Source organism: Pyxicephalus adspersus, chromosome 4, assembly GCF_032062135.1.
Source record: "Pyxicephalus adspersus chromosome 4, UCB_Pads_2.0, whole genome shotgun sequence".
Lineage (NCBI taxonomy): Eukaryota > Metazoa > Chordata > Amphibia > Anura > Pyxicephalidae > Pyxicephalus > Pyxicephalus adspersus.
Genome location: NC_092861.1, coordinates 63,439,600 through 63,461,698, shown reverse-complemented (window position 1 = coordinate 63,461,698; position 22,099 = coordinate 63,439,600). Strand labels below are relative to the sequence as shown.

General features: G+C 35.3%; 2 protein-coding genes across 2 annotated transcripts in view; one reads left to right on the top strand and one right to left on the bottom strand.

The window, feature by feature from the left end:
- Positions 1 to 271, bottom strand: part of LOC140329786 (elongin-A-like) — a 42,895-nt gene extending 42,624 nt beyond the window's left edge. The window contains exon 1 of the mRNA XM_072410178.1: positions 166 to 271. Coding sequence (XP_072266279.1) covers positions 166 to 240 — 75 coding nt within the window. The 5' untranslated portion in view covers positions 241 to 271. The remainder of the gene's footprint in view (positions 1 to 165) is intronic.
- A 3,166-nt stretch (positions 272 to 3,437) lies between these two features.
- KLHL31 (kelch like family member 31) lies at positions 3,438 to 21,881 on the top strand. Its single transcript, XM_072408448.1, has 3 exons — positions 3,438 to 3,643; positions 14,470 to 15,674; positions 16,798 to 21,881. Exons 2-3 carry the CDS (start codon positions 14,503 to 14,505, stop codon positions 17,528 to 17,530), a joined length of 1,905 nt encoding a protein of 634 aa, XP_072264549.1. The 5' UTR covers positions 3,438 to 3,643; positions 14,470 to 14,502; the 3' UTR covers positions 17,531 to 21,881.
- The last annotated feature ends 218 nt before the right edge of the window (positions 21,882 to 22,099 follow it).

Here is a 22,099-nt window from a genome sequence, read left to right as displayed (position 1 = left end):
CAATCTTTGAACTATTTCCTTTCATCAAACTACTTATTTATTATCCAACCAGGCAAGTTTCTGCACTTGTACATATTGGCAATGCTAAACCCTCCACAATCAGATTGTAATATATGTGGTTAGCATTAACATTTAGATCTTAGCATTCACAGTTGGGCATGATACCTTTTGGGGGTCTTGAGTATGGCCAAGCCTTGCTTGAAGCTTCTGGACTCTCTGCACAAGACTCTGCCCATCCATTGTGAATGCTCAGGAGCTCTGTTTGTTTTTCCATGAATCTACGCAGGTGAGTTGTGAAGTCATAAGTGACCTCACTGCCCCATGTGACCTACCTAAATTACATGCTATGGAAGGTCATGTGATATCATTGGGTGGGTTTAATGCAGGAGCAAATAAAGCCAGAGAAGGTCAGTATTGGTATTGGCTATAGCTATCAGATTTTATCCTTCAACTTTATGGCATTAACACTGTCTTAGCTAAACAATATACACTTCCCACACCCACAAATTGATGTCCATCGTTTCAAACGAAAGAGGACAGTACATCAGTTAAAATGTATCATTTCAGGAAGCTTCTAAAGAAATATCTGTTGTTTAAATTTTTGTGTTCCGCACTTTCAAAGGAACAGATTTAATGATCTGATGCTGCTGGTGTTCCACTGGGGGTGATAATCTTCATTTAAAGTTCAGTGTTAAGTAGTATAAATTGATACCCCAGGGCGGAATCAGTTGGGCTTATTGTGTTTCCCTTCTCATGATTCCATACAGGACTGCAATTGAATGGTATTCCTTAGATTCCACCTTAAAGCAGAGATTAATCCTTATAAAGGAAGTATTACTTACAATTGTGATTGGGGAGGGCTTTAATGCAGAAAGGGCCAGGAGATGTCCTTTCTGCAATAAGCAATCTTAACTGCCTGATCGCTCAGTGGAGCTGTCAAAACCTCTGAGCTGTGCATGTGCTGGTCAGAGTTGGGAGTTGTGATACCTGGAAATGCTGGCTTTCCTAGTCGTTGCTGGGACTGAATGAAATCCTGCATTGGAATAGGGACAGGTGATATACCAGGGTGTACTTTCACTATATAGGTAAGGCCTACCACACACCACAGCCAGGTGGGGTTTTCTCTGCAGTTGAACTTTTCAACTTGGTCACATCTCTGTCCCCAGCCTTTAATTAAACAATGATAAAGCATTTTCCTCATTCTTCACTTTGGGGTCTATTTAGCAAAATATTTGATATTCACCATTATTCTCTAATAGAGAATTATTCACTGACTTTTATTACAATGGATCTGGAATATTCTCCACCAGAAAATGTTGCTGAATTCCAAAGAAAATTCTTTGTTTTCTGTTAAACTGTGTGAATGCAGCAGAGCTTATAACAGAACCAAAGTGAAAACATTATAAATTGTGACCAGGAAGGCCCTTTCTTGTAAAAGGGACAGAGCTTCTGCAATAATATAACATATCCTCGTTCCATCGCGGGAGCTGCCATCTTATTTCTTTTTCTCCTGCTGGTTCCTATTTGTAGATAACTTTATTGGCTGGGCATCCCCTGGGGTCGCCAAAATAAATGGCACATCCTGGCATCCTTTATTAATTATTTTCCTATGATAAATACCTTCTGTATCTTTATTAGACAAACATCAATTTTTCCTATGTGTTTATGATTGTCTTATCTGGCCTTGATTAAGTGACTGTAAGTTTATGTCTATGGGCTGTACTGCTCTTAAATTGTTGATTATAGTGTTGAGTTTCCTTTTTTGGTGAGCATTATATCCTTCACAGATACAATTGATGAAAATGTGCAATTATGTTTTTTTCATGATTTTTTTTTATGTATTATATATAATATATACTACCAAAGCTAGAGGTGGAGGGGTAGAGAATTTGATGATGGAAAGGAAAGTAAACCAGTGGTGGTTTTGGAATAGGAGGACTATTGAGAATGAGAACAAAAGCTCATGTTGGAGAATATGAAAGTTGATTGTAAAGGAGCAGGGGGAAGAAGGCAGATGGTGGAGGAGGAGAACGTTATTGGTGTAACCTTAATTCCACGAATTGAAGAATGGAAGATGGGGGTTTTAGTTATTCAGTGTTTTGTTACCAGAACTGGTGTCCTATTGGAAGATGTTACATTTTCCATGACTTTCAGTGTGAATTTTCCTACAAGGGATACAAACACCCAAAAAAAACTGACGGAGGGTTTAACTTTGAAAAAATTGCTTTAAGACTATACATCTGGGAAAAACCATCTGTAGTTGTGACTGTGTGTTTTCTCTTTGAGGAAAAGTCAGTACTCATTTTATAAAAATGGAGCTGCTTAGCGACTTACTAGATGGCTGACCATTGTCCATAGAGGTTTACCTACAAACTGGTAGTATATTTTCTGGCACCCCTGAATGAAAGAAGGCTGCAGAAAGTCACAACACTGTTCCTTGGCCTTCCTTGGTTGTGAAGTAAGCATAAGTACAGTTCAGCAGCTGCTATGCTCTCATATTAGGATATACCTGAAAAGGAGTGTTGTAAATCAGTACATAAGAACAGGTGAAGTAACCTTGCTGTTACCAGATAGAGTTGGGGAAATGTTTTCACAAAAATCTTTGTACACAACTAATGACTCCTTGCCTTATCTGAGGTTATCTGAAAAATAAACTTATCCAAGGACATTTGAGTTCTGCATTGTGTTCCATAAACTTGAAAGGTTGCTCTAACTTCTTAGAAAGTTTATGACAATGGATTGGTAAGATGGACCAGGTGGGCAGGTTCTTCCATCAATGTTCCTCCCAAATACCTTTTGGGCAGCAAGTGAGTTGATTGTCTTATCTGGCCTTGATTAAGTGACTGTAAATTTATGTCTATGGGCTGTACTACTTACTTAAATTTTAAGAATAGACCCCAGTGCAGAGGTGCATCGTACTGCCTAGGCCACGGACTTTAAATAGTTCCTACCTAGAAAAACCTGAATATCTAATAAAAGAATGTAATGTCCAGTCTCTCAAAGTCTGTAGTACAGAGTATCAAGCTACATTAGCATTCTTACTCCTTTTTACAAGGACAGGGTATTGTATTTTCTGTGCCTGATGATCACATTGTTCAGTAAAGATTCTACATAGCGTCCACTGTGCATGAGCCCCACATCCCCATAAACTGTAAAATTATATAACTGGTTATTTTCACCAAATTAAGTTCACAATGGCCAAAAACCATTCCACAAGTCTTAACAAAAAGGTCCTAAAAATGTTTGGTCTCTCAAGGTTACATTTTGCTCAACCTCAACTACAACTACTGAGCTACAGCCAAAGTACCTTTTAGTTGGAGAAGTGTTACTTTAACACAAGTGTCACTGGGTGATGGGCCCTCCCTAAAGGAGGTGTCCTTGGGATCTGAGGTGGAGTTAGTTTTAAGGACCACTATGCCCAGAGTTTGGTCTCTTCTCAATGTGAAAAGAAAGGCTGTAGGGATCTGTGGTGGATCTGTAGCTCTGTGGTGACAAGTGTAGGTGGATGTTTGTGTGTGTGAGTGGGGTGGTGTGTGAGGATTCTATCATTCTACAATTTGCCTGAGCCTTGAAGCTGTCCTTCACTCTCCTTCTTTCTCTTTGTAACAAGATCACAGCTTGAGACCACATCTGACCTAAAAGGGTAAGCTGAGCAAGTCTATATTTGTTGGAGTATTGTAAAAGTTTTGCATTCTGTTTTTCTTTTCTTCTCCTTGTGTTAATAACTGACTATAGTTGGTGTCATTGTAGCAGCAAAATTGACAAGTGTAGAAAAGTTAGCATAAAAGTATGATTGTGTTCTGTAGGTTCTTATTGCTATGTCTATTATTTAAGCACTATATTGTGCTCAGTCATTTCAAACGAAAATGCATATTAGTTCAACTACAATACAAAAATGCCTAAGGGAATAAATTGAAAGATATTCATAAGATATGTTGACTTTTTTTTACAAGTTTACTACTACGGTATGTAATGCTATTAGTTACCCTCAAAACACCACTAATGATTATTTATTTCAAGGCCAAGAATAATGTTCTTTGGGGTTATTCGATTTATGAAAATGACACTTTGCACCTATATTTTTTGTCTGAGTTTTTATGCAGCCAAGTGGTGCTGAGTTACATAATACCAAGAGTCTATTTTCATCTTTCAAAATTTTCATTTCATAAAGAGAATCATTAGAGGGTAAAACTCTTGCACAAAACCATATTATTTTCATAATGAAAAGTGTTTGTCATTGCTCGCAAAATGAAAGGTAATACTTATGTATAATAATGTGGTATTTGATTATTTTTCAGCACAATATGTTCCTAAATGACTATTGGTATAAAAGAGTATAGCTATGAAATGTTAGAAATGATTAAACAGTGGCTTTATTCGTCCAGACTTCTGCTGTACTTCTGAGCTATAGGGAGTTCAAAGGAATTTGTCCCAGTGGAGTGGCATTGACATGGATCCTATCTTTGGATGTGCTCTATCTGAACATGCTTGACTGCTATTTCTGGAACTGACGCTGATCCCTGGTAACAGATGTAGCTAGTGGAATGTGATCCAGGGAGGGTGGGAGCAGGATTTGGGAGGTTGGGCAGTATGGAAGAGAGCAGCTGAGCCTCACTTTTTGACATGACACTGATAGTCCAAGCACAAATGGGTTCTGTTTTTATAGAGTGGCTCATAAATAATGGAGTTATAGACTACACTGACTGTATAAAAAAAGTCTACTTGTATTTTATTTTCTTGATAAAAGATAAACTATTAAAGAGTCAACAATTTTATAGGATATCCATACAGACAGGCTATTAACATTCCTATATATGTTTTATGCAGTATGCAAAGGGATATCTAAATTCTATGTAAAGTATCTGAAGTTTAAATCTATATCTAAAGTACAGCTTGTAACCAATCATGGCTTAGCTTTTATATCTTACAGGGCTATGCTATGCTAAAAATTAAAAAACATGATAAATGATAAATGATAAAAAATTATAAATATATATTTTTAATTATTGACTTTAAAGGCAAATTAGCAACACTTGGATTAGTACAAATTATATATATATAAATATACATATATATGTACTAACCTCTGTAACCAGAAATGTGTATGGCCATGCACTTCCTATATTGCAAGTAGATAAATTTATTAGCTCCCCATCTAAAGCTGCTAACCTGGGAAAAAAAAGAATTAGATTCTGCTGGCCCGGCTTTAGGTCTGTTTACTTATTGCGTGGTTGACGTGAGTCAGTTTTGTTGAAATCTTGGAAAAAAACAAAGATCTGAAATCATACAAGGATTTGATTTTTCACTGCACTTTGTCATGTGATTTGAGAAAATCAGAATGAAGTCACCAGGGCCTAAGAAAGAGGACCATGTGCCACAATATGCCATGAATATTGTGTTATTGATTTTTGGTAAGGGCTATTAGATAGAAGCCAGTTTTTTTTCTGACTCATCTATACTGCCAAGATGATTTTTCTTTATCTACTTTGTGTGTGATTTTGTTCAGAACATTTATAAGCATGACTGCGTCAATTTCCCATATTTTATAGTTCAAATATTGACACAGGGCACACGTTTCTGATATACATGCAGTAAATGCACATTGTACAGTGTCAGCCCTTGCAGTTATTTATTCCATTTTACATTTTTATTTCTTTATTGGGGTCTGGTGTACTCAAGAGGGGACCTGATCAAACAGGTCCTCTCCTCCTCCTATGACATTGTATTTGTCAGTCATTTGCAACCCCTATCTAATGTACAGCGCTGCGTAAGTTGACGCTATATAAATACAGTTTTTTAATATTATTATTAAAAATAGTAATAACTTCACCACCCAATGTATCTTTACATTGGTAATAACATCTCAGATAATAACATCTTACAAATAATAATGACCTTTTCCTTTTATGAATAGCTGTGAATAGCTCTAAAATGGCGCCTAGGAAATCTCAATGATGTCTGAGAGTCTATAGAGAACTCTCATACATAATGGAAGAGACAGCCCTCACCTACTAGTAGTACAGGCCAAGACTATCAAGAGCATCATCTTTGCCCTTCTTACAGGTATTTTTAAGGGATTACATGTTTTTCTATCATTTAAAGGACTTTTTACTAGCAATAAAAGTTTGTTTTCATATGAGGACATTAGTTGTTCCGCAAAATACTATTAACCATACTCCATCTCTATTTTATAGTCCTCAGCAGGAAGAACATTTATTTATGTTTAAGAAGCCACATGTTGCAGTTTTGAGTTATATAGTTTTGTCAGATTGGACCTGATGCATATGTTTAAAGTCAGGTATGACAGCTCCATGTTTAATGGTTATGCTCAGTATTAAAAATATACAGCATGTTTTTTGTGCCAATATTAACGATTTTTGACAAATTTTAGTACATAGATATCCTCATACCTTTCTAGGACTTTGTATTACACCAATGAAAACATGCACAGACTGGTGGTTTTTAAAAAAAAAACCTTTGGTAACCTTTCTTAGCAAGAAAACAGCCCCAACCTAACATTTTAAGAAAACTGGAAATTTGCACATTTTTATATTTTATTGTAGCATGTATATAGGTATTATAGCTAAGATGGTTTGGCATAGGCTTAATAGCACACAATTGGCATGCTGGAATGTTAGCAATATGAGTTTGTGTCTATTGCTAATTAGAATTCAGTGCTTGTGTGAACAGTCATGAATGTGGATCAGAATTGCAGCCAAGTTGGTAAGTATTATTAAAAGGACAGTTTAGTAATGGCTGCCTACTTTTTCATTAGGATAAGTGCCATTTCAGTCAAAGCAAAGCAATCTTAATGTGCAATGTGCGGTAACCATTATCAGAAAAATACAGCTAAATCAGTAAAAGATTCCTGCTTGGTGGCTATGGGTCATATCGCTAATACTCTTTGCAATGCCTTGTTTAAAAAAGGAGAAAAAAAGGTAGATGACCAAAAAGGGGAAAGAAAAATATATTAAAATGGTATCTCACAAAAACCTTGCACAAGACTAAATATTTGACCCTAAATGAATTTGTAAGGGTCTATTACATGATATATACTTTCTATATACTGTATACTATTATATACCTAAATTAGCAAGTCATTGTAAGCCATGAGCTGGTAAATTCATTCACTAGCTCATTCTTTCTTTTCATTCATACTCAAGCTTCCAAATGACTTTCAGTGTCTACTTTCCCCATTACCCATGAGATGCCAAGCGATCAACGCTTCACAAGGCAGAACATTAATTAAAAATATACAACAAGCTCTGCAGTAAAACTTGTCCCTGATGGAAGATGAGTTAAAACCTCAGTTTAAATGGCTATTTCTACAGTTCTAAACAATGTCTGTGACAACCAGCTTGTACATAGTGCCACCTACAGAGATGCAAATTTTTCTCTGGTAAATATTTGTGATTTTTAGCTCTGCTACTACAAAGAAAAAATATATAATAAAAAAAAAAAAAAATATACCCAGAAATGTTTGCCTGATTTCATGGAGCCCACAGTCCTAACACCCCTTTGAAAAATGCACACCTCTTCGTATTTTTTAAGTATTTTGCTTTAGTGTAAACTGTTTTATATACTGGGAGAAGGAGTTACATGTAATCTCTGGCTGCTCATATAAATGCTGATCTCACTACACAGCTATGGGTTATGGATTTCATGTGTATTGCCCACTGTGGCATATAAATGGTAATATTATATGGAAGAAGACAGCTGGAGTTTACAGTGTTACACCTCTCGCTGAAGCTGCAGTCAAGAAAGGCATTTCAATGTGTTTAAAGCACACCTCGATAAAAAGCAGATTATTATGCCTTTAGGGAGCATTAGAATTGAAAATGTTTTTTGATTTTCTGCCAACATGTTCACTTGCATCAGTAAAGTGATCTGACACCTCTTCATTTTACATTTAAAGAGACCATATCTTTAGGAAATTAAACAAATCTACAAAATCCCCTGTATACATTTTAATGTATATATGGATCTATGAGTACTGAGTGGCTAAGGGTCTGGTTTAAAAAAAACTGGTAGTTCTACTTTTGTCTACCAGTCTAATAATGTCTAGTAAATACTTTGGTAAGACAAACATGTGATCATGGTCAGTTGCATTTCCATTTAATACCTTCCTTTATTAGTGAATAGTGAATATTCTCTAAGATTCTCTGTTCGTTATTATTTCTGGTAAAAATTTCTTGTTAGTCCAGCTGCCCCACAAAGTTGTTTGGTGTCAGAAGTCCAACAGCTAGCAACCATGTGCTCTCCTATATACAATGTCACATAAGTCAGTTTATTCATGCTATGGTAGTTGCTATTCTGACAATCTTTAGACTTTAACTTTCACTTACTTAGTTGTTTTGAAGTGTGGCACCACCAAGTGTAGGTTTTCATTACTGTCGCATTTCAAAAATGTAACTTCCTGTTCTAGAGATACAACAAGAAATGTTTAGAGATCATCTCAAAGTAACCAAAACAGGTGATACTATAGCATATTACCCCTCACTTTATTTTTAGGTGACAATCAGGCTATAGTTATATGTTAACCACTAAGCAGTATCATCCACTAATGACCAGTTGCTGTCAAAGACAGTTATATTTCCTATTTATCATTTCTTCCTGGCACAAACGAAGCACATAGGTAAATATGTACATAAGTGAAACTTAGATGGGATTACAGACTTCTGTTGGAAATGTGCAGTCTGCTGTCATATAATTGGCATAACTGCCAAAAGAGATGCAGGATTTTAAATGTAAAGCCACTGTAGCATTGGACTCTGGGCTATACAGTTACCAGATGTATCAAGGCGAATCTCTTGTCAAAGGGATTACCCTAAACTAGCCCTGTGAAGTAATAGCTCATTTAAGTTATTACTAGGTAGAATTATCCTTATTTCATATTCCAGTTACATTGTTTCCTCTTTCTACAAAAAAGTGTTTTATATATACCTATATACAATATATGGATCTCCACAAAGTCAAAAGGAGAAGAATAAAACCTTTAATACTTTCCAAGAAGTAATAAACAACAATAGCAAAACAAGTTAGAAAGCCTAACCTCTATCTGCTTTAACCAAAACCAAGACAAAAAATAATAGGGGTTCTACTTTATATTAAGGTAATCTGAATTGAAGCTTGGTTTTGCACTGGTGCACTCAGTAGCTGCTTTGTATGCATTTGATTGTTTTCAGAGCTATTTTTATGTCTAAATGTGTAAACTGTATTTAAACTCAAAATATTGAAAATATTGCAGCTTACCAGTCCTCAAGATATAAAAGCAACAATAGTTGTCTTTTTATCTTTTTTTTCCCTTATTTTAATATGGTGAACCTCCTATAACATACTTTCTGCTCTAGAGTGACAACAGTTCTGTACTTATGCTAGAAAATTGTTGCCTAAGATGAATGATCGTTATCATCATGAGTACAGTATTCCCCCAAACGTTGTAGAGCTACCCGCCATGATAAATCACTAAATAACCAATTGGGGATAATTACTGTCTCCTTCCCCTTTCCATAGAACTAAAAAGCCTTCATTTGTACTCATAATTTCCATGTACAGAAATTTGATCTCCTCCTCTTTTATGTTCATCTCCTAACTGCAGTACACAGAAAGTTACGAGAATATTGGATTATTATCTGGATCATTTGGTACTTTTCTGCATTTGAAAAACAATGTATTTGCAATTTTTTTCTTCCACAAAAAGACTATTTTAACAACATAACTGTAATGTCTGTACAATATAATGTTATACAGTTTTATTAACACAGCCATCTGTTCTTAAAAAGTAAATACATATTATTGTACAATCATTAAATCATCCATCACTTGATTGGGAATTTTGAGAATGCAGATTGTCAAACTTTACTGTTGATTCACACCAAAGATACTTAGACAAATAAGCAAATCCTGGCTTGTATATCTTAAAAACATAGGAGGTGCTTGGATTGTAACATTTAGATTGACAATTATTAAAGCAAACTTATTTAACCTGAAAAAAAGAATCTAATACAACCCCCACATTGGAGTACTGATAAAATGCAAATTATTACATTGTTCTTGGGTTTAGATACTCTAGGATGCTCTATATATAGTTAAATAGACACACTCATATTTCCTGTGTAAGTCTATGAATTGTCAAACGTTTTCATATTAAATTTACCTAGTTGCAGTTTAAAGACTTTCTGTATATTTTGGCTATACTAATTTTTCTACAAATGAAAATAAAAAAAAGAAAACCTAAAATAAATCACAACCTATTCTTTTCCTCATACGGTATCTGGCTTACTTCCCCAGTCACACACAAATTTATAATGATTCTAGTTTGGTGTAAAAATGTAAAAGTCCTGGGGGAAATATTAATAATAGACCCTATTGAGTGACTGGACCCAGCCCATTTTTTTCCTTACATACCGTTACTTTGTGCACACTTTGGCACATAGGTAGTTTTAAAAGATTACAGTCTTTTAATATGTATTATGACAAATAGGACATAAATGATATTTTATAAGGATAAAACAATTTAATGATAGGAAATAATACTGTAATTCATGAATGCTTTATTTTTCTAGTACCTGTATTATGATATTAATATAATATCATTGTACTAAAATATGCATAGATAATAATGAATTTGGAGTATTTAAATCTGATAGAAGGAAGAAGGAACTATAAACTATAAAAAATGTTAAATATACCAGGTAAATGTTCAGTGTGCAGCTTTACCTTCTGAGAATAAACAGTAGAATTTTATTGATGGCAAGTAAATCCATTGTAACCCTTAACTTTATTTCTTTCTGCAAAATTGTATCTTTTCAGAATAACTCTGCTGGGTTATAAAAGTGTACAATTCACTTTATTTTAGTCTTTAAAACTTTTTTCAGTAGGACAAACTATACATTTATTATATGAATGTCTTCATAGTTTTGAAAATACCTTTGCTTAGGGGGTAAGTTGCCAGAAGATATTTTGACAATATGGTTTACAAATATGGCTTTAGAGATTTGTTGTATAGATCAGAGAATATGCATGTGGACATAGGGAAAGATCAAATACCTGAAAAAGTGCAGTGCCCTTGTGTTAGTCTATAAAATATTTAAATGTATCTACATCCAATAAAATTCAGGCCTTCAACAAACCAACTGATTTACTTTAGGAACAGAGTCATTTTTTTAAAAGTGTAACTAACAAAGTAAAATACCCGTATTTTCCGGCGTACAAGACGACTTTTTAACCCCGAAAAATCTATGACAAAGTCAGGGGTCGTCTTGTACGCCGGGTACCAGTACTTACCTGCAGCGTCCGGTGTCCGTTCTTTCTGCCTCTCAGTTCTCTCACAATAGTGAGATCTGACAGGCAGAAGGAACAGTACAATACTGGGCATATAACACGACCCCCAAATGATTGGTTAGAGTGGGGGGTCGTCTTATACGCCCAGTCGCCTTATACACCAGAAAATACGGTACCATTATCACAATCAGGCACATTGCTAAATCTGGAAAAAAATTCAATACATGAATATACAAAAATCACCATCAATTGTTTTACTAGAGAAGATAGCCCTGGTCTGTTTGGTGCATAATCATGTATTATTTAAAGGTATTATATATTTGACAATGTGTCTAATTGTATTAATGGAAATGGGAATTTGTCACTCTCTTGTTTTGGAGAATTTTTAAAATGTTGCCTTTTAAAAAAAACTCTAAGGTAAAAAAGAAATCCGGATAAGGCACATATGGTTGAGTAAAATAAATCTGAAATGCTGCAGAGGCATTGGAAATTCAGCCATAATAAAGAAACTGGGCAGACATTTAACTGTACATTATTCATTGAAACAGAACTTCCTATGTTTAGCCTTATTTTTATTTGGAATTCTTATCATGTATTTGATAATTCCAAAATGCAGGGCAACCCCCCAGGGAATCTCATATTACTAAATTTGGACCTGGGCTGGTTACTGCAGGTTCGGCAGTTACCCTATAGGCAGAAATTCACAGTAGAGACTTATCTTTTTTTCATCCACAAATTTTGGGATCCTCACTATACAGTTGAAGTATTCCATATTGAATGTTTATCTATTTTTGGTATTGGACGTTACTTTTGACTGATTCTAATAAGAGTTTATGCTGGTTTAGTTTGACAGGAGAGTGTGATCTGACTTTTTGTCTCAGCCGAAGTATCTTGCACTTTTGATTTGTTTCCATTGAAAACAAACACTTCAAGCCAATTGGCATACAGGGTGAGCAAACAGATAACATGACAACCTGTAAGTGTGGTTCTACACATAGGGCAAAGCAACAGTCATGTGGATCAGATTTATGGGCAGCTGGATCACATTCACGTATTACTGTTTTTAGTTTCACATATTTTGATACTTCATAGGTTGCCAGTTTGAGGGTCATAACAAGTAGCTGACTACATAAATTGTTTACATATTAAGTCATGTGGAAAAAAAAAGTTTGCATAAAATGATCAACATTTCAAGCAACCTTGTTCAAAAACAAGATAATTTTTATTTTCAAATAAATGATACAATCCTGTTTTGTCAGCTTTTTCTAATTATAACAGGTAAGATTTGATAAGAACAGTCTTAAATTGCCCAAAAAAATAGCCAAGAATTAGATTTTATAACAAAAAGACACCTTATACAGCAGGTTTTGTTTTCTGCTAAAACAAAAAAACTTCCTATCCTGCAGTTACCAAACAGTTTAACATTGTAGGTTGGCACAGATGTCACAGTGGCTGGGCCTCTAGCCTTGTACTTGAATCCCATGTTTAAATTTTAACACTATCTGGATAGAGTTTGTAAGTTCTTTCTGTGTTTGTGTTGGTTTCTATTGAATATTTCAGTCTCTTCCCACATCCAATTCAAAAGTAGTTCTTATTGGCTTCTCTTATCACCTAAAAAACAAGTTGTCCTTTGACATTTTCCTATAGCAGGGACTTCAGGCCACTATGAGGGTTAGTTAGTGACATGACTATGCAATTTGTAAAGAGCTGTATAATATATTGTTGCTATACAAATAGATAACAGCTTGGTGTACAATCCCTGTACAATTTCACAGATGTAAATGCTGGGTGTAAGGGCTGTGAGGTAAGTTAATTCTATAGCAGCATTTTGCATGGGAGTAGAGGGGAGCACTATAAGCTGAGATCAGGTAAAAATCTGATATGTGTACAGTGGTCCCCTAATGGGATTCATCAGTCATTGTGCTTTGCTATGAAGTAGAGGACAGCGGGTCGCTGCTAGTTTGTCCTTCCAGCTACCTTCTCCATTGAACATAATGGCACTGTGTGTGCAGAAAATGCTTGTTCATCTGTCACTGGAAAGTACCACAAAAGATTGTTTCCAGCAACAATCATCTGACATCAGTACAGGGCCTAAGCTCTATGGCTGTTTTAAGAATCTGGTCATACTGTCTGGCAAGGTTGCTGGATGACAAGAGTAACATTTTAAATGTGAACCTAGCTGTTTGTTTGTAATGTAGTTTTAAGAAAATTTCCCTGATATAGTAATATGTTTTGTCTAAATGTCTTACTTTATTATCTTTACATGGTATGACTTTAGGTAAAATAAATAGAACAAATTGTAAACTTAGAAAACTATTGCCATGGTTTTAAAAATATCAATGGCTGCTCAATTATTAATAGTTGTAATGCTCAGTCTCTCCTACTGGTGGTTGTGTGCCTGGGGTTTTTTCTTCAGCTGGTGACAGTAACTGTTTGTGAATAGCAGATGATGCTGTTAATGGATCTCCATTACTGTACACTTGGCCTTGCATGTCAAGTTAAAAATAGTGGTGTGTAATGTGAGTACAGAGACTCCCAATGCTGGATCCACTTAGAGGTCAGATTATCATTTTCATAGCATGGAATTATTACACAACCAATTACACAAAACCATTTAAAGTCTACAGATTAATAGACATTTTTGGCTCAAAATTATATTGATTTTTTAATAGAGATTTTAAAATGGAGGGAGGTCAAACAATGTGGGAAATTATTTGGCTAAGGGTGAATATGCAGTAGCTAAAAATTCTCCCAGCCTTCTCCTACATTCTTAGTTTCTTATGTCTGTGAAATATCCCACAGGCTTCAGTGAGGAGTCTAGTGACACATAGACAAGCAAAAGCATTTGGAATGGCATGACTGGAGATTAATAATTCAATCCACAATGGTTAATTTAGATATTTTTGCTGTACCAATTAGCAAAACTGTCTATAACTTTCTCTCCAAAAAAACTAATGGCATGGCTTTTCATGAAAAGATTCAGAACCATGGCTAAGAATCTGATTACTGGCAAAAATATCATTTTAAATCAAATTTTCTTAATATTAAAAAAATCTGCAAATCCAGAAGTAGAAATTGATTCATATATATATATGAATACGTATATCAAACTCATATTTGATATACTTTTTTTATGACTTGTATGTTTGTGCTCAAATTTATAAATGATTCTTTTTTATTTTACAGAAAGGTCTTGGCTGTGATTTCATTATTGCAGTCATGGCACCAAAAAAGAAGAATGTCAAGAAAAACAAGTCAGATATCAATGAGATGACCATTATCGTTGAGGACAGCCCTCTCAGCAAGCTAAATGGTATCAGTGGTCTCATTGATGGAGGAAATGGCTTCAGCTATATCTCCACAGAGGTTTCTGACTCCTTATATGGCACCAACCTCATGGAAGGCCTTAGCAGAATGAGACAGGATAGCTTCTTGTGTGACCTCACCATTGGTACCAAAACAAAATCTTTTATGGTCCATAGAGTTGTAATGGCTTCTTGCAGTGAATATTTTTACAATATCCTGAAGAAGGATCCCTCCACGCAGCGGGTTGATCTGAATGATGTGTCTCCTTTAGGTCTGGCAACGGTCATTACCTATGCTTACACTGGTAAAATTACACTCTCTTTGTACACAATAGGTAGCACCATATCTTCAGCAATCTACCTCCAGATCAATACTCTTGTCAACATGTGCTGTGACTTTCTAATGCAAGAAATCAATGTTGAAAATTGCATGTATGTTGCTAATATTGCAGAAACATATGGACTTAAAAGCACAAAAGAAGCAGCACAAAAGTTCATCCGAGACAACTTCATTGAGTTTTCAGACACAGATCAGTTCTTGAAGTTAACATTTGATCAGATAAATGAACTTCTTATTGATGATGATTTGCAGTTGCCTTCTGAAATTGTTGCCTTCCAGATTGCAATGAAATGGTTGGATTATGATGAAAAGAGAATCAAGTATGCTTCCGGACTCTTAGGCAATATTCGGTTTGGCACTATTTCAGCTCAAGATCTTGTCAACTATGTCCAGTCAGTGCCTAGAATGATGCAGGATTCTGAGTGTCACAGACTTCTTGTTGAAGCTATGAATTATCATCTGCTGCCTTATCATCAGAACACCTTACAGTCTAGAAGAACAAAAATCCGAGGAGGCTCCAGGGTCCTTGTAACAGTGGGGGGTCGACCTGCTTTAACGGAAAAATCTCTCAGCAGAGAGATTCTGTACAGAGATCCTGAAAATGGATGGAAAAGACTGGCTGAACTGCCAGCTAAGAGCTTTAATCAGTGTGTGACCGTAATGGATGGCTTCCTTTACATTGCGGGAGGTGAAGATCAAAATGATGCCAGGAACCAGGCAAAACATGCAGTTGGAAATTTTTGCAGGTATGTTTTTATGCTTGCTACAAATTATCCAAATATTTTCCAATTTGTTACATAAAAAGTAGCCAAGTAAATAAGAAGTATGTCATTATGTCACCAACTAATGTGCCAGATACTTGATCTATTGTCCAGTTGCACTCAATATTTTTGCCCCTCACAGCAGGTGCAATACTGGTATTTAGAAAGAGCTCACTTATGCATTCCTAAACACCAGTGTTCTGGTTTGCAAGCTTTGTTTAATATTACTTGAGATCTATTTATCAACCAGTGAGTTTGAAATTCACTGAAACATTCCCTGGTGGACAATCTTTTGGGTCCATGTGTTTTATTGGCAGTAACTGATTCTTCACTCGGGAATGTTTCAGTGAATATCAGAAAAGGTTTTGATTAGTACTGGCTGATGTAAAACCTGATGGCAGGTTCCCTAAAACTGTGGGGTTTACATGCACAAACGTTATTTATATGACATATAGAAATACTTTCCATACTTGTCCATTATTCGCTTCCAACCTTCCTCACCTTGTAGTTGTCCTACACCCCTTGGGCTCTACACTTTTCTAGCATCATTATGTGGTGTATAAGCACTGCTTAAGGAATTTCTGATGAAAATACAGGATAGGCTGCTTCAACTTAAGCGTTTAGTAAAACACAACACTTAAAGGACTGGCTTTGTTGATTGTTCTATAAACTTTTTGTGTGATAATTCATGACATGGTAAATTTTATTACTTTAGAAGGTGGAAGAATAGTGTCACCTGTGACATTACTCCTGCGCACAGTGTATGTCACATCTCTGTTTGCAGCTGACACGTTACTACAAGATTTAACATGTACTTAAATAGCTGATGCAAAATATATTGTACAAAACAGTGACTTATGGGACACATGTAGATATATACACATACTGCTACTTACAAAGACCATCACAGGTTGTTCAGTAACTATTGCATAATTAACAGATATGCTTTACATACACAATTAAACCAAAGAGTAGCTCACATTACTTCAGCAAGACCAAGAATAAAAATTATTAACAACTACTTTTTTGCCACTTAATTTATACGAAACAATCTTCCTCTTTAAATGTGTTTAAGCTTTAATCAGTTTCTTTTTGTCTATCATTTCAGATATGATCCACGTTTTAACACCTGGATTCATCTGGCCAACATGAACCAGAAACGTACTCACTTTAGCCTAAATGTTTTCAATGGCCTTCTTTTTGCAATAGGTGGTCGCAATTCTGAAGGCTGTCTGGCTTCTGTTGAGTGTTATGTGCCTTCAACTAACCAGTGGCAAATGAAAACTCCACTGGAGGTTGCTAGATGCTGTCATTCTAGCTCAGTCATTGATGGTAAAAGCTTGGTCATTGGTGGATACATAAATAATGCATACTCCCGCTCTGTGTGTATGTACGACCCATCTACTGATAGCTGGCAAGATAAGGCAAGCCTCAGTACACCCAGAGGATGGCATTGCTCTGTTACACTTGGTGACAGAGTGTACGTTATGGGTGGCAGTCAACTTGGCGGTCGTGGTGAGAGGATTGATGTCCTCCCCGTTGAATGCTTTAACCCTCACACTGGCCAGTGGAGCTACGTTGCTCCTCTTCAGAATGGAGTAAGCACAGCAGGTGCTTCAACACTCAATGGCAAGATCTACCTGGCTGGGGGATGGAATGAAGTAGAAAAGAAATACAAGAAGTGCATCCAGTGCTACAACCCTGATCTTAATGAATGGACTGAGGAAGATGAATTGCCAGAGGCAACTGTAGGGGTGTCATGTTGTACCATTACCATGCCCAACTTTAAAACCCGGGAATCTAGGGCAAGTTCAGTGTCATCAGTACCAGTTAGTATATAGAGGTTTACTGTTGGGAAGAACCCACTACTAATTTAGCACAATTACTTCTCAGACACAAGGCCAAAATGCAAAAAAAAAAATATATATATATATATAAAACTGCTGTAATTACATTATTTTACGCATTGTCTTAGCTAATAAATTTTTGTTTTTTTGAGAGGAAGAAAAATTCTAAGAGAATATAATTTACAATTTATTTGTTATTGTTGAGGACAAAGGAGTTCTTTAATGACATGAATTTAGTTACTTAGCCCTAAAATATTGCTTTGGAAATTGTATGTAGCTTTAGCCTTGGCTTTTCCAATAAGGCATTGCATCATGGAAGCACCGACGCCAGACCTATAATTCATCATAATAAAAACTACCAGAAAAGTAATTATGGAAGAGCCCTCTGGGGCAGAGATGAGATTGTTTACTTGTACATTAGCAGCATAAGGTAGAGTTTAGACATGTATGCCATGAGTGGATGATTTGTCTTGTTAATATTATTTTATTTTAGAAAGATTTGCTGTCATTGGTCTGTGACTGCCCAGAAAACAAGTAGGCGCCTGATAATTATTTGTGATAAGGTGCATCATTCTTTGAAGTATTTTTAGATAAAATATTTTAGCACACTAATTTGTGCTGAGTGTAATTAAAAAAGCCTTAAGCAGCATTAATTGTAAAAACATTGTTCCAGCACAGTAATATGTACTGGTTCAAATTAAGTAGCCATTACCCCTTTTAAAAAAATGTTCAAACTGATAGAAAAACAACATGTATGTTCATCACAGTTAGTTCATTTTTCATCCTGGTAACCAAGTACATTTTAATACCGACAGTGCCAAGGAGCCATTGCATCAACTTGAAAAACTCTAATGCTGTGAGTCTTGCTCTTGTGATCAGCAATCTTCAGCATCCATTCATACAGTGTAATGTACCAACTAAATAGCATTTGCAGAGAAAAGGTTACATATATTTTATGATTGGCTGTAATGATCTGGCCGTACATTTCAGCACAAATACATTTATTATAGGTATTATGGCTGTCCATTTCCATGTTTATGAAGTCATCAATAATTTACAAAGCAATATGTGAGGGTTTTCCAGAAAAAGCAACATAAAACAAATTACAATGATAAACCCAAGCATAAAACAATTGTTATTTATAGTTTAAACTTTTTTTGTGATAAATTTAGGACTGACAGATTTCGGAGGCCACCATTGTTGACCTTTCTGTAAATGCTAGTTGTTGGGCTGCAATGCCAATTAAATGGCTTTAATACTTTTTAATCTGCACACTTTTGCACTCTGGGACATCTACTGACAGTGATTTGATAAGTAATAAAGCCATTTATCTCAGCACACTTGTGTTCAAATGCACCTCCACAACATAAAGGGTAATATGCATGCTATTTATACAACAGTAAAAGCAACAATCTAGTAATAATTTAAATAAAAAGAATAAATATAACTTTAAAGTAGTTGATTTATCAAAATGCAATGTTCACACATTCCCCCCTCGCCCCTATAAAAATTGCGATATTACAACTTTCCAAGAATAAAAATACCTATGGAGAAAAGTTTTATGAACACACCTAACTTATAACGGGCTTCCACTTATTGTGGCTAAACAAAGGTGATGTCACAGTTCTAGTAAGATCCTAGGAATGCTGAGGAGCACAAATCTCACAAAAGGGGATTGAAAGTATTGTGATCTTATTTTTTGTATTATTACTAGCTGGTTACCCGGCGTTGCTCGGGTATTTATTTATTGCAATCTTATATTATAGTCCAAAAAAAAGTAAGTAAAAATATAAGCAAAAGGCACGTTGGGCTGAGCAATACATACACACATACATACATACTCTAGATGCAAATATACCTCTGACATATACCACAGCGCTGTACAAAGATCAGCGGAGCACTTACATGAGTCTCAGTCATACGTCTAGCATGTTTGGTTGAAATGTCTCCATGCATTTCCAAGTGATCACATACAGACATCTAGATATATAACACATACATACATACATCCAAATATACCTCTGACATAAAGCACAGCGCTGTACAAAGATAACTGGTGCACTCACATGAGTCATATGTCTAGAAATTTGCTTGAAAAGTCTCCATGCGTTACCTAGTGATGGTGGAACATGCACACATACATACATCCAATTTTATATATATAGATTTTAGAGGAGATGTTGCAATTTAAACAAGAGACAAATATAAAAACCTGAACTTTATATTTCCACATTGTATGATTTGGCCTTGGCTGATGGGCCTTTTTGTGTTAAATAGATGCTTATTGAACACATGGCACATGGTACATTATCCCACAACAATGTGAATATATTGTGATGCTACAATGATAGCGTAAATGGTGAAAAGCCCTAAATCCACACAATAATTTGGTAAAAATGACTATGATATTATGAGAGATTTTCTTTAATTCCCTGTTAATACAGGTGCTGTGGGTTGGAAGGATGAAATGAACTGACTGGTAGTCTCTTTCATTAGAAAAATTTAGCAATGTTGAATTGGAAGGATTGTAGGAGTTTGATATTAGATATGTAGTTGAAAATAAAAAAAATGGTAGTGCCTGCATGTAAAAGTGAATTTAAACTCAGTGAATTTACCCAGGTCACTGCAAACAATCATTATAACTATCTAGGTAAAAACATGTAGCAGGCAAATGAATTGCCTACAGCGGAGCCTGGAAATTTAAAATGGAAAAGGTATAGGCAACACAAGTCGGCAGCAAGATGGGCTGTTACAACACTTGGTTGTTGGTGATTGTTAAGTGAAATATATTATTTTAGTTATTTGAATCAAATTGGGATTTAAAGAGGCTTTTAATAATCATCAATCTCAGATCCTAAGGCCACTTTCACACTGCTATCTCTTGCTTACCTGTGGCACAGACAATAGCTAGTATTATTTAGAGCAGTGCTTCTCAGATGTTAGTTGGCCACATTCCACTTCCATATGCTTTGCTGTGTCACTTGTAGTTATGCAGTGTTTAATTCGGAGTGGAGCATTAGCAGTCTTCATGTTCCACCTACCTACATTATGCTAGTTTTATGCTTCAGCTTTATCTATTAACTGTAATTTCTAGGTCCTCACCACAGATCCCCATGGCATACAGACTTTAGAAGCAGTCTCTGTATTTAAAGCTGCTCTCAACAGAGTGGCCACTGTTTTTTACAGTAGTAAACACACCAGGGTTAGAATTTAAGCTGCTGTACCAATGGTGTGTAATGGTAACTAAAGTGTGGAGAACGTTCCCATACTTGTGATGTTTCGAAGGCAAAAAACAACATACAAAAAAAAATGCCTTTAAGAGTGAACCAAATAATAATTTTCCTTAGGATATAATTTGGGGGAGGGGGGAGGTGGTATTTAACATGAGAACAGCATCGCAGTTTTTAGTAAGCTAAGGTAATCAATTCCAGAGTGTGAACTTAGCCTTATGATCCTGAAATTCTGGCTAAAAAATACATTTTAAATTGTGCACACACTGTGAAATTTACTAATAGATTGATGCTAAAGCAGAACAGAATTTGGGGCTGACCACTGTAAATTTTACTGCGTTGGAAATACATTTGTAAGTTTCTCCAGAAAATTGGTTCCAGATAAATACTGAATTGGAGCTTATTTAAAAGTTTTTACCACGAGGGAACACATACCTTTATATTCTTGAATAATTTAAAATGTCATGGTAATTTTTTAACAGAAAGTATTATTTTGGCTTGCCACTATACATTATCCAGTATGAATCATTTGAATGTATTTATAGTCAAGCTTCATAATTATGAACATAATTGAACAAATGTTTATTACATAAAAAAGAAGATTGTTACAACACAAAATTGTTCATCGAAAACAGCATAAATATTTTACTGTGGGGGACCATTACAGCCTTGAGAACCCTCATAAGGATACTTAGTAGGCAGATATTACTATAAAGCATTTATACTGATGAAGAATGTTGTGTAGTGACAATGTTCTGTTGCCGAGATGGACCTGTGCTGCAAAGAGCAATGATCAACTGTAATTTACACAAACCAAATATCACTTTTTTTATTAGTCTATGCTCTATTAGTAAGGAAGGTTGAATCATAATTAATAAAAAAGTGGTCACTGTGAGTTTTGGTAGAGCACTGCCTAATAAATTTTGGTCACAGAAAAATAAATACTAAATAATAATTTGGTGTCACTGCTATATAGCTATAACATTGCTAAACGTAAAAGATGAAACGTCCATGCAAATCTGTATTGCTGTATGATTATTACTGTAGCATTCAACAGGTACATAGTAAGCAACTATACTTGTTACAAATTATGCAAATAAAAATTTTCAGATAAATATTTTATTGTGAGAATTTTTTTTACATTTTTTAATTTTTTATGGTATACAGTTTTACACACATTCCACAAACATAAACTTCAGAAAAACTACTGACCAAAAACAATAAAAGAATACAAGTACTTTGCAAAATTTTCCTCTTTGTGCAATACTTCTTTTTGTTGTATTTGTATGGTACAACCAAGATTGCTAATAAACCTAAGATTAACGATATATGG